We start from the raw sequence: 14,191 nt of genomic DNA, 5'->3' as shown, positions 1-14,191 counted from the left end.
GTCCATTTAGTCAACATAGTTAGGTCTTTGTTTATGTCATTGTTTGTTAATACGTCTGTTTGATTTTTATAGAATAGTCCAATGTCGTCGGCATACATAATAATTTTTCCCTTGAAATTGTACAGTGACAAATCATTAATGTATAAAATATATAATATTGGACCCAAAATGGATCCTTGGGGTACTCCAAAATTTACCGTTTGCAAAAGGCTTTTTTTTTCATTTACATATGTATACTGCTTCCGATTTGCTAAATATGATTTTAATAGTTTACTTTCTTGAAATTTTACTCCTATGTCGTTTAATTTTTTTATCATTGTCTCAACATGAACCGTATCGAAAGCTTTTTTAAAATCTAAGATTACTCCCGTGATTGGGATCCCAGTATCCATGTTGGTTTGAATAAAATTTATTAAATTCACTAGGGCTGTTCCGGTTCCTTTTTTTTCCTGAAAGCCATGTTGATTATAAGTAAGTATATTGAGATTTTTAACATGGTCCATTAATCTCTTTTGAATATATTTTTCAAATATTTTGTTGAAGACTGTTAAATTTGCAATTGGTCTGTAATTGCTATGATCTTTTTTATCACCTCCTTTATATATTGGAGTGATTCTTGCTATTTTTAATTCATCTGGATAGGTACCTTCTTTTATATGCAGATTAATCAGATTTGTTAATATTGGACTAAGCATGTCTTTAAGAATTTTTACTAGCGATGGTTTAATTTTATCATATCCCGGAGAAGCATTTTTTTTCAAATTATCTATAATTTTTTGATTTCTCCTATTGTTGCGGGTCTAAGAAAGAAGGTAGCATTTATTTGGTATTTTTGTGTTTCTGTTACATTTAAACATGGTCCCTTTATTTTATTTGCAAGTTTTTTTCCTATATTTGTATAAAAATCATTTAATGTACTTGTTATTTCTACCGGATTATTTGTTACTTTTCCATCCATTTGTTTTATTTCCTTTATACATGGTGATGGTATTTTTGTGTCTGATTTAATATTTTTAATAATTTTCCATAATTTATTACTGTTTCCTTCTGCGCATGCTATTTGTTGTTGATAGTATTGTTTTTTAGAATTTCTTATATCATTTCTCAGCTCTTTTTGAATATTTTTTAGTTGTATTTGCAGATGTTGATTGTGTCTTTCTTTTACCATTTTTTTGTAAATTTTATTTTTTAGAATGACTTTTTTAAATATTTCTTTTGTGAGCCACCCCTCTTGGATCGAAGTAGTAAATCTTCTGTTTTCTGTTTTTGTATTCTTTTTAATTTCAGTTAGAATCAACTCTTGCAGTTGTTTAAAAGTAGTTATTTGTAAATTTTGTAATTTTATTTCCACGCTTTCTTTAAGTTTATTAAAATCGATCTTTTCTGAAGTATATTTTTGCCTTGCTACTATTTGTTTAGCTATTGATATATCCACATTTAACTCCAATGCTCTATGATCACTTAGCGGTGTATCTATGTAGTCAATGGTGTAATTGCATCCTATTATATTAGTGATCACATGGTCAATTATTGTATTTTCACCTCTTTGATTCCACCTAGTATACTTTTCAGGAGATATTTCATTTAGTATTTTAAAATTATTTGAGCGGAGAGAATTTAAGTAATCATTAGTATGCACACATTTTTGTCAAGTAAATTTATATTGAAATCACCAACTATTATTATTTTTCCTTTTTCTTTTGTAAGTATATCTGTTTCAAAAAAGTCGATGAATTGGTGTAATTGATTTTTATTGGGTGGTCTATAGATGACACAGATATTAATATTTTGTTCAGTTAAATTAATTAAGATTACATTTGATTTATCTTTTGCGGTTTCTTTTATTTTAATTTGGAAATCTAAATTATTAGCAATATATATTGCAACTCCTCCTCCTTTGCCTTCTCTACATGAGTTAATTACATTATAATTATTAATTCCATACAATTCTTCTTCAGCGTTGCTTAGCCATGTTTCTGTAAGCATAATGATATCTGGTATTGATGAGTCATTTGTTATTAATGATTTAAGTTCATCTATTTTTGGTTTAAGACTGCGTATATTTATATAAAGAATCTTGAGTTTATGCATTTTTCTCATTTTTTTCTCCTCTGATTGTTTAGATTTATGTCTGTCTAAATGATCAAGCTCATTGATTTTATTTACATTTTCTTGTCACAGGATGTAATTAGCTTGTGATTCAAATTTATACATTTTATTCAATGTAGTAACCATTTCATACATTGTTCGCTCTTTTAATATTTGCTTTTCATAAAATTTCATTTTTTCGTGATATATTGGTCCTATGAATTTACAGTTTTCATGTAGTTTTGCCAGTTTTCTAATTTCTATATTTAGTTTTAAGGTGTTAAGGAAATCATTCTTATAGACAGAGTAAATATATACTTTTGTATGTTTAAGATTATCTAGTATATAGTATAAATAACTTAGAAATTGAATAGGGATGTCTCATTTTGTCCCAGTAGTAGTATTACAGTATCTTCCATTGTAAATGTATTTGATTGTGATATAATGTTAGAAGCATAATTTTCTAAGGTAGCTTCTGGATAAATGTTGCTACAGCAGTGAACATTGTTAGATATATTTTGCTCAATGGTTCTCCTGATTTTTTTTCCTCTTTCATCTCCTATTATAAGAATATTCATTTTCTGCATATTATCTTCTTTTTTTATTAAATGTAGATTATTTTCTGTTAGTTTTTTTTCTTTTTTATTTTTTTTTGTGTATTTATCAATTTGTGAAGTATCATTAGTTTCATCATCAGCTGTTGATATTGTATCGTTTGTTTCATTATTTGACTCAACCTTCTTTTTCTTTTTCTTATTACTATTTGTTATTATTTTGTTGGATTTAATTTTTCGATTTGTCAATTTTGGTTCAATATTTTCAACAACCTTTTGATTGTTGATGAATTCATCACGTTCTTCTTTCTTACTTTTTACTAATTCTTCATATTTATCAGTAAGCAATTTTAGTTCTATAGTAAGTGTATTGATCGATTCTTTAACTTTTGAGATTTCTTCCCACATGTTTTTAATATAGTTCATTGATGAATCTGTTATGATTGGTTCCTCGTTTTTATTTTGAGTATGGTTCTTAGGTTCCTTGTTTGATGTCTTCAACTGGTCATCTTCTTCATCAGAATATAGTGCACTTGTATTATGTCGTGGATCATGTATTTTACAAATCTCACATTTCCACTGTGCTCGATATATTTTACTCATTTTTTTATAATTTTCCAGTGTGGTTCCAGCACATGTCGGATGAAAATATATATAGCACCTTGCACATTTGAGTGCTTTTCGGGGGCTGATATTTTGTACACATTTGTTACAATTCATATTGATTATGTTTTAAAATTAAAATCTGTGCACAAAAAATTGTTTTAAATTAAAAACGTCTTTTTTTTTTTTTTTTTAATAAGTGAAAAACAATTATTATTTGTTTTACGAAAGGAGATATTAAAGATGATTATTATTTTGTTTTATTTTACAAATTATTGAGAAAAAACTATAGATATTAACTTAAAAATAAAAATTATTTTATAGGATAATTTAGGTATTAATTTAAAAAATATTATTATCACTTTGTCTATGCTCAATTTATTTGTTTGTTTACTTTGTTTATTTCGCTTATTTCACTCGGGTCGGCTTGTCTCGGCTCGCCTCGGACCTTTTCGGTTCTCCTCGGCGGACGAGTCCAAGTGAAACGTCGAGGGGTGTACCTACTTTCGCACGGCACGTTCGGCTTAGCTCGTATTCTCTCGGTTTCTTTCGGCACTGACACTAAGTTTACGAAGATATTATAAGGAATATATTTAACGTTGTCAATCACTAAAAAAACACAAGAAAAGTACGCAGAAATACAATATAAATAACACAAAAACTGCGCGACAGGACTAGCCGACCCGGGAAGTACACACTACTTCTTAAATTGAGCAATTTTTCGAAATTTTAAGAACCGTTATGCGAGAGCGTTGTTTTGATCGACCTCGCGTGTTACTCGTATATACACTTATTTAGTTACTCGTATATACACTCGTATATACAATAGAAAACAATTATTTTAACTTTTGATAAAATAAAAATCCGTGTGCAGTCTATTCTCACATATGGCATTGAAGCGAGGGCGGGCAATGTAAAAAACAAAGGTATGCTAAGGATAATAGAAACGAGAACTCGGCATGGTGTTGCTGGGAAGACTAGATTCGTAATCGCGTAAGGAACATCACAATTTGAGAGGTCCGTGAGGTTCAAGATGTAGTCATATGAGAGCGACAGCATGTACAGATAATATATTTCACAAAGTTCGGCATGGAATGCCAGATGGGCAGCGTCCACCAGAGAGGCACTCCAAACATTGAAGAAATAGCAGGAGTTCAACATCGAAAGAGGATAATCTTGTAATAACTGACTCTCGAGTCTACAGAAAGTTGAAGAAGTAGAAGAAACAAAATAAATTATCAACATTTATGAACCGATTTGTTTTTTAATAAGACTGACCAATCAGTCTTCTCGTAAATCGCAAGTTGCACAGAGAAGTATAGAACGCGTGATGCTTGGAATAACATTAAGAGAAAGAAAGAGAAACGATTGATGATTGGATCCACAGCCGAACCAAAGTATATGATGTGGTGGAAAGGATTGGTTGATGAAAGTGGAAATGGGCAGGTCATATCGCTTGAATGTCTGATGATATTCTCGAATGGAGATCGAAGATAACGAAGCCCCAAGGACGCCCACCGAAGAAATATTTTTTATTTTTTTTAGATTGTGGCTTATTATTTGCTTTGCGTATAATGTACAAAACTTACTGCAAAAGGTATGTTCCATCTCACTACTTAAACTAAAGTATAAGGACCTGGTAGGATAATCGGCTGGTTACTGGTTAAAGAACTCCCCTTTGAAAGAGTATAAAATACGAAAAATTAAAAATATTCACATTAAGTACTTTATTTAAACATAAAGCTTAATTAACACATGCAACACAGATGAAGAACATCTCAGAGAAGGTAATATAGAAGTCTAGGCATCTACAGGGCTTATGATCTGTCAATGGCTGGTTTAAGTTGCCACTGGTTTAGATGCCTAGACTTCTATATTGCCTTTTCTTAGATGTTTTTCATCTCTGTTGTAATGTGTTAATATAAACAGCTCCCCAGGGAGTTGAATCCAGTCCTTGTCTCCAGGGATTTGGACAAACTCAAAATATAGGTGATAAAATTTAATTATTTAAATGTAGAGATATTTCTTTATCCCTTAAGACTTTATAAAAACTCATTTCAGTTTTACAATCTTTAAAAAAATGTTTAAATTCATGTCAACTTCAGTTTAAGAAGACCGAAATCGTCTATACTTTTGTATGAAGGTTTTAGAAATACGTATTGCTTTTAGGTATATTCGATCTAAGTAGACAAATTTTGAAATTCAATCTCTCGGGTTTTATTTCACAAAGAAACATTGATGTTCAGACACAAGCAGAAAGATGAATTTCACACACTGCGAAAAACTGATTACGCAAATCAGCCGACCGTCAGTCATATCACTAAATATTGTATGCCTAGACTTTGTATTATATACGTTTTATCATTTATCTTCTTTTATATAATATACACAGCTTTTCAGGTCACACTGCGAAATTTCAGAAGAACATATTTATGATGTACTTAAAAAAATATCTTTTTTTTTTGTAAAACCGCATTATGATTTTTTTTTTAACAAAACATCAAAAACGTATTTAACCAACAAAGCGATACATACCGGACGTAGACTAAGGAAGTAACTGGGTAGAGGGGAGGCAGGGAGGTTTGTGGAAGGGATACTAGTCTAAAACGTTAAAGTTTGTCTAAATTTTCAAATTATAATAATATTTTTTTTATTAAAAAAAAACAGTTTTAGGAAAAAAAATATTTGGATTTAAAATAAAATTTATCACGAGGAATGTCCCCTAAAAGTTTGGCGGTCTGGCCTTAAAACATCCCGTATTTTGTACCTTGGCGGGCTTATTGCCAACAAACTCTTCTAAAACGTTGGGTCGGCTCTCCCACTGATAATGGCGTGATTTGATTGTCAATTTCTTCCAACCAACTAGATTCCAACGTCTCATTTTAAATTTATATCTGGCCATTGTTTTAAACTGAAAAACTTTAAACCAGAAAAAATTACTGAGATTTCATAGAAGTATTTGGTAACGTCCCTGTTTTATTTGTTGAAATAAAACTAAAAATATAATTTTACCGGGAAAAACGACACTTTGAAGTACCTACCAACCTCACTTAATCATAAATTCAGAAAACCCCACGTATGTAACTCATTATGTTAAAATATCAAAAACGCAACTAAACATAATGAAACGTAGAGCAAAAAAAGGAATTAGAATTTCCGGGTCCGTGTACCCTGGGCGCCAAACAAATTACTCTTTAAAACTTTAATTTTGCCCCTGGAAAGCAGTGGCGGCGCCGCGTACACTTTATTGACTGAAAAAAGCCGGAAACCCCCACATTTTAATCAGTAAAAGTGTTGCCAGTACATGGCCGTCAAAACCCCGGAAATATTCCACACTGGATTAGCGGGTAATATGGGAAAGCCAGTGCGAGGTCGGATTCAAAGCAAAATTTTTACAAAGGGATAGCTGTCAGGGTAAATGTGAGAAGGGTAACAAATTTGGTTTTTCGCCGAAGACAATGCATGGGAATTTCGTGTTTTCAAATTAAACAAACAATCGATTAATTTATCACTGGACGTGTTATTTACGCGGTTTTTAGGATAAAATATATGACAAATTACTTGTCATCGCATAACCAAATTATGTTAATAACTTACTAAATATTTTGCCTTCAAGTAGATATTTTTTATTATTTAATATGTTTTATAAACGGATACAAAATTTCACATAAAATTAGGCAAAAAGTACCAAAGAAAAAATTAAACGAAATACCACACGGACATGTGTGTGGGATTAGAACAATTAATAAATTTATTTAATTTTATTTAATCGATTTATTTATTTTTAACATTAAAAAATACTTGATTATTAATTATTTTTTTTAAATTGAAAAAGTAATATTTGCGTTCTTATGATTTACCCAAATATTTCATTTTGAGGGCCATTTTTAACAACTTGCAAATAACTCACTATAAAAAATAGGAATAAAGTTAGGGTAAAGTGGGATTCAAACACTGACCTTTGAGCTGTGAGTCCGAGACACTAGCCACTAGCCACGGGACCACAACTCGATTCATTAAATGCTACATTCCAGAACATTTCATACCACCAAATACATACATATATGTAAATACTAACCATGCACGACATTTAGATTGGCCAATCATATTCTTTAGCCAATAAATTTACCAATAATATTAAAGATTAAAAAAAAAATTGAAAACGTTTTTAAATTCTTGTTTACAGGCGAATTTAAATAAGAATTTATATTTTCTGTTTAAAGTGTATACATCATGTATAAAAGTACTTTTGGGTGTATTTATTTTGTTTGTGCATGCATAAAGTTATTACAGTACATTTATTGCTTGCGGTCTCTTTTGAATGCCTTTTACGAGTTAAATGTGCACAAAATATTCCATTGCAATGTACGTTCTAATATTTTATTAAAGCTTTTGTAATTATAAATTATTATGCTTATTAAAAGCTTTTCAGGAGTTTACTTTGTCAAATCAAAAATAATTTACAGAAGTTTTTTAATTGACCCTTTTCTTTAAAGTAGATACAGTTTTAAAGCATTTTGAATTTTACAAATTAAAGTAAAATATACGTGAAATAAATAAAGTAATCAGTAATTATTATCTTTTAAACCTAGTTTTCTGAAATAAGATTATAAGCTCTCTAGATTATATTATATATTAGTATATTTAGAATAAATATTCTGGTTTGGTAAGGTAAGGTATCTAAAATAAAACACTTTTATTGGATTTAATTCTACTTTTATAGTTTAAAAATATTTGTGAAAAATATATGTTAAAAATGGGTGAACACATATTTTTTTTCAAAAGTAGAATTAAACCCAATAAAAGTGTTTTATTTTGGATACCTTACCAAACTGTTACTGTTATATTTTCATTTAATATTTTTTGCGAATAAATGCCATATTTTGGCAGAAAAAAGGAATACTTCACGTTTATTTTTTTATGATAAATTTTCAAGTCCATTTAGAGAAGCTGATACATATTTATTCAACAGCATTCTGCTGCGATTCTGTTAATTGTTATAAGCTATTGTAGCTAGTTTTAATAGGAAGGAAACTTTTACTTCAAACGTTTTAATTAAAACTAATGCGCTTTAAACAGTCAATGATTTCGAAACGTTAGCCTCAGTTTGAAATGAAACTATTCGAAACCCAGAGAAAACAACTCAAAACGCATCAACAAATTTAGGTAAGTACGTTAAAAAGACCAACAACGCATTGGAAAAGTAAAACTTTCTAAAGGTTTTAGTGTGTGGGTTTTCTATACTACGTACGTACTATGAAAATGATTTTGAGTCACAGGGTTATACTCTTCGCTTGTTTTACTGGTATTTTAGGTAATAAATAATATGAGTAATACAAAACCCCACTTCTACAAGAAAAAATAGATAACAGTATCCGAAAGTGTAAAATACTATTGATTATGATGTTTCGTGAAAAATATTGTACTTTGGAAGGCATGTTCAAAGAATGGCCATGACTATACCAGTCACTCCTTCGCTGCTACTCCATCTTACGACGTCCTCAGCCTCACATAGCTCTAATTCTGGTGTTCTTCACGCGATCTCTTAGAGTATTACCTACTATCATCCGCAGTTTCTTCATCTCGGAAGTCCCCAATACTTATTACGATCCTGATTGTGTCTCCCTCGCTTCAACGCCAAATGTCATTATTGGTATTACGCGTGCTTTGTAGATTCTAAACTTTCACCTAGTGGCCATATCTTTTTTTTTCTTTTTATGGATTTTAAAGCACTAGAGATGGCAGCTGCCTTGCTGACTTGGGTTTCTATTTCCTCACGCATATCAGCTCCTCTAATTAGAGCCATGCCTAAATATCTGAAGGTGTTTACTGTGGGTTTCATATTTTTGGTATTTTAATGAAGGTCATGCATTTTGTTTTTTCTATAGACATTGCCCAGTTATATTTTTTACAAGCATCATGATACGAGTAGTAATAGTGAATAATATTTGTAATGATGTTTTAAAGTATTTTATTTTTATATTTTATTTAAAAATAAGGTTATAATGTTTTTTATACCACCATTTTACGCATTCACAGTGTAAGAAGATATTTTTGTGTATTTGTTTTAACCTTTGATACATGTTTTTTTTTTTAGTAGGCAATTCTCCCTAAAAAAGAAAATTTATGATTTTTACCATAGTATAATATGAAAATTACATCACTGGTATAAATAATATAGTAAATATTTATTTGGTGCCTTGCCCATATAAGTTAGTAAGGAATAAACAGTCCGACGTGCAATTGTCTTTTTCGCATATTATTTGGGGAGGCATCTGCCTGAGAGTGTCAGTAAAACTGTATTCAAATAATCTATTCATCAAATATGTCATTTTTGAATAATTTCGAAGACTTTTTCGCTGACCGACAAAACTGAACTATTTAAATGTTGCAATTATCAAAGAAAATGATTTTTAGAGAAGTTTTTTGTTCATTTTGAATGTGCTTTCCATTTTTTTCTAGAAAGTAAGGTTTTAGAGTAAAACGCGTTAGATATGTCTGAAATTTGGTTGTTGAAGGAATCATGTAGGTACATACATAACATTATTTATTTATAAAACATACTTATATTCAATTTTGCCTGTATTTCTTTGTTGGCATTCCTCTTTTAAGGTCTCAACAATAGTTCGCAAAATTGATTTCTATTCCCATTCATACTTATAAAATATTTTTTTGCTAGCAAGATTTTGTTCAATTTTATCTTGTAGGGTGATTCAATATGGCTGATATTTTGGTGAAATCTCTCAACACATGATAAAAAGTAGATACGTGGGGCTCAAACCTTATGTTGATCTCCAACTTTACACCCAAAGTACAATTCATAACTTTTAATTAATTATGGGGTTAAATATCTTTTTTGAGGCTTGAAATTCACTTCACCACAGACGTAACAAAAGTGATTAGGAGTATTTACACGGTTGCGTGGCATTGTTACGTTAAACAATATATTTTAAATACAATATATAGTTTGGCTGGTTAACCAATAAGATTTGTTAAAGTGGCTTTAAAATGGAGAAATTCTAAAAATTAAATGTTAGAAGCGAGGTATGGTAATTTGGGAGTAAACCTTTAAATTCCAAAAAAGGGTGATTTGATTTACATATTTTGATTAAAAAGGCAAAATTATCTAAGAATCAGCGAAAATAGTTTAAGAAAATTATTGTTGATCAGTGTTATTAGAAAAAAATGGTCTGGAGTAAAATTTAGAGCTTAAGAGGATACGCGGTCAGACTTTTCTTAATACAAACCTATTCTCGTATTTCCTCTCTGGATTATACAACAAGAGTGATATATTTTTACACATTATTGATATCTACTATCGGCGTGTTCTTATCTTTTTATGATAAATTCTCTGTTATAGGAGCTAAGACCATCCAAAAACCGTTTTTGTTTTATCTACCCTCTTGAGACGTACAGAATAAAAATATTTCAGTTCGTAAGTGAAAATTCTTGAGGGAAGTTCACTGTAATTTATTATAGAAACAAAGTATAAACATATAGTAACTATTTTACAAAAAAGAAAAACGTGCCGACATGACTAGAAGATTTATAATTAACACACTTTTGAAAAAATAAATCAAAATTGATTAATTTTTGAGGCGCAAAAAACGGGAATACGAGACCTAAATTTTAATTAGGCATAATCAGTCCGACGTGCAATTGTATTTCTCGCACAGCACAGAAGGCATCTGCCGGAGAGATCTGAGGATCTCTCAATGTCCGTATTCTGAGACTAACCTTAAGCTGAACAAAGTATTATATTCTTCCGTCCTCATCTTCAAGTTATTCTCTCAGCATATGAGATAGAATGTACTTTCCTGACCTCACACTTTTGGAAAAAATCGGCTTATTGCAGTCGTTTCTTGCTTCAACAGTAGAAAGCAGAAAAATATAAACAGTTTTTACATAGACCGATTATTTATGTAATCCCCTGCGATTTTTTTCAATTATAATACATATAGTATATCACGAATTAACCCTTAAATGCCTTTTTTTTTTTTCATAAAAACAAACAATTTGACTGGGTATTTTAAAATGCAGTTTCGGGAAAAAAAAAAATTGAAAATCCCTATGTCATAAAAAGTATAATACTTGTAAAAAAGTGCACGATAGTGTAAAGTTACATCATATAATAATTCACAATTACTTTATTCATTTGATATTTTAAAACATAAAATAATTATATATGTATTAGCAGACTCGATAGACGTTGTCCTGCCCGAACGTTGGCTTGCCTGCTATTAGCTAGTTCAGCAAACGCAAAAGCTCGAAAAATTTGAATTTTCAATAAACTATATACTAAGTGACATTTGACATTGAGATCGCAGCGCCACCTACCTGGTCCAATAGAATCGTAAAAGCGTGCAAAAACTGACCCGATTAAAGGAAAAATACTTTTCATTGATAAATAGTTACCCAGGTACTTGTTTATGATTGAATTCCAAAACTTAAAATTATTAATATTCAAAAATTGAATTTCCGTAGGTACATAGGTACTTGTAAAAGGCCGAATGCCAAGACACAAAATGATCAATTTTCAAATATAGAATTCTTTTCGTAAATGTCAAAATCTGCTCTTCTCACCAATTGGGATGGACTTTATTTATGAATCTGGTTTTTAAAAATCTGTTAAATGTCAGTTAATATTCTTTTGGTATTTCCAAAACTCCAGTAAAGAAAAATAAATGGGAAGAAATTATAAGGAATTTAAGGAAATAATCCGATTGGGACTCATAAAAAGCGAATGTTGTTTGCAAACATTCAAGAACAAACTTTTTTAAACACTTAAAAACTACATCCTTGTTTTTTTTTGTATATTATGCATTCTCGTCGAATGTTACCCTAGTGGAGGTCGATGAAAAAAATATTTATGCTCCTAACTTTTTTTTTACATATTATATTGATATTTTTAATATTCACGAACACGCGCAGCGCAAAGATCTACATTTCGCTGAAAACTGCACGTAAATCGGTTATGCCGTTTAGGAGGAGTTCAGTGACATCACACGTACAGAAGAATTATACAAATAAATATGAATACAAACGTTTAGGTTAAAACATTTTTTTTACTCGGAGATCATAAATAACCACGAAATTTGAATATGAAACTTTGCATAACACTGGCGGTCAAAATTTCAACTGATTTGGTGGATTTTCTCTTAAATCCATAGATGAACTCTGTAAATTAATACCAGACTTAAGAAATAATCAAGTATTTGATACCTTAATATTTGGTATGATGGAAATTTCCATCACGATGCATTTAAGGGTTAAGAAATAAAATATAAAACAACGAAAATGCTGGTTTTCATAAATTTGATCTCGGCATTTAAGAATATATTTTAATTCTAAAATTCCAGGTTTTATGAAAGCTGGGATCACGTATTGCGAACCCCTCTAGAGAGTTAGTTGGTTGACATAATATACCCAAAGAAAGTTCTGGAAACGGGTATTTTGTAACGAAAAACCCTCCAGGTACAAATTTTCACCAATGTCTAATCGGAACGTATTCGAAATTGGTCTTTTTAATCCAAATGAAACGAATAGCGACCGGAAAATAAAATATAACCTTTATATGCGAATGAAAAAGTTAATTAATTGGATTGGGGCAGGTGTAAATGTATTGAAATTATTTATTGAACAAATGTTAACAGTAGGATGTTATTTTAAAAGCCGGTCTCGCGGTTAAAATAGTTTTTTTATATGTTTTATTTTGTATGTTTGTTTTTGATTAATTGCAGACGAATTAAAAAAACCATTGCAGTAATTGACGGTATAACGCTTTTAAAAAAATCTAACAAAAACTGTTTTTGCAGTTTTTACAGGAAGTAATTGATTATATTTCTTACCTCGAAAGTACACTGTTGTCAATACTTCTGAAGGGGTTTGTATTGTGTGGGGAGAGTGTAGGACTACAGTCCTTAGGTGTAGCTGAAGGATCTGTAACAAAACAATTATAAAAAATAAATTAAAGTTATAGTAGATGGAATAATTTCCTTGCTCAGCCACAAATATCGAGTGTCAAAGACAATGTTAAATTTTTTCGATAACATTTTGAGTTTGTTCAAATGTTCGTAAATAAGGACTGAAATTTATGGATGGAAGTGTCTCCATTTTTAGATTTTAAGTAGTTCTCAAACATGCGTGATTGGCATAATAAATGAAGCGTATGTCGATAATCTGTTTAAGGAAAGTAAGGGGATCGATGCAACGCTACATGTGCCAGTCTAGAGACATTGATGGGATCCTAAAGCCCACCGCCCACCCGCAGCTAATAATAATAGTTCTGTGGGACTCTTTAAGCGGCGCATGGAAAGTTAGCTAAAATATTCCCAAGAAATACAAACTCTACGCCGATTAATGAGGGGACAGACCAGTCCAAACGCAATAAGAACTGGATAGCAAAGCAAAAAATAAAGCGGAAGATTATAAAACAGTAAATTCAGAAGATACTAAACATGCTTATTTTTATGGTATTTAAAAAATAATTTTCTGTTTAACTTTAAATTCAGTAATAGTTGAGAAAAGCAGAATTGAGATAATTTAAAAAGTTTTTCGTTTAAATATTAAATAACAGCGAAACAGCCCAAGAAATAACAAATATCCCATACAATTTAAGAGTTCTTGACGTTTGTAAGAAATTACGCAACAAACTTAAAGCTCCCGAGGAGGCAAGCTACAAGGTAAGGGAAGTTTCATTTAGGAGTGAGTCCACATACAGTAGGTAGGGGAGAATGTTCATGAAGCCGACGTTTCAGGAAACATGAAACGGACAATTGCAGTTACTAGGTTCCTGTCTGAACTCGAACATTTTTATTGTTAGCCTCATGATTGCACTAAGTTCTATATTACATCACGAAAGTGTTTTAACTATGCGCCTACCATTGTGTAATGAGAACTATATGATTTTTTTAGGTTTCTGAAGTCTTTTTTGTTGCTGTTTACTA

General features: G+C 30.6%; 1 protein-coding gene across 1 annotated transcript in view; it reads right to left on the bottom strand.

Moving 5' to 3' along the window:
* Positions 1-14,191, bottom strand: part of Liprin-gamma (liprin protein kazrin) — a 499,395-nt gene that overhangs the window by 82,963 nt on the left and 402,241 nt on the right. Inside the window, exon 8 of the mRNA XM_088232910.1 lies at positions 13,094-13,184. Within this exon, the coding sequence (XP_088089036.1) occupies positions 13,094-13,184 (91 nt within the window). The remainder of the gene's footprint in view (positions 1-13,093; positions 13,185-14,191) is intronic.

Source organism: Micrasema longulum, unplaced genomic scaffold (assembly GCF_059751315.1).
Source record: "Micrasema longulum isolate JH-2025_06_02 unplaced genomic scaffold, ASM5975131v1 h1tg001038l, whole genome shotgun sequence".
In the NCBI taxonomy this organism is placed as follows: domain Eukaryota; kingdom Metazoa; phylum Arthropoda; class Insecta; order Trichoptera; family Brachycentridae; genus Micrasema; species Micrasema longulum.
This window is presented reverse-complemented; position numbering and strand designations above follow the sequence as displayed.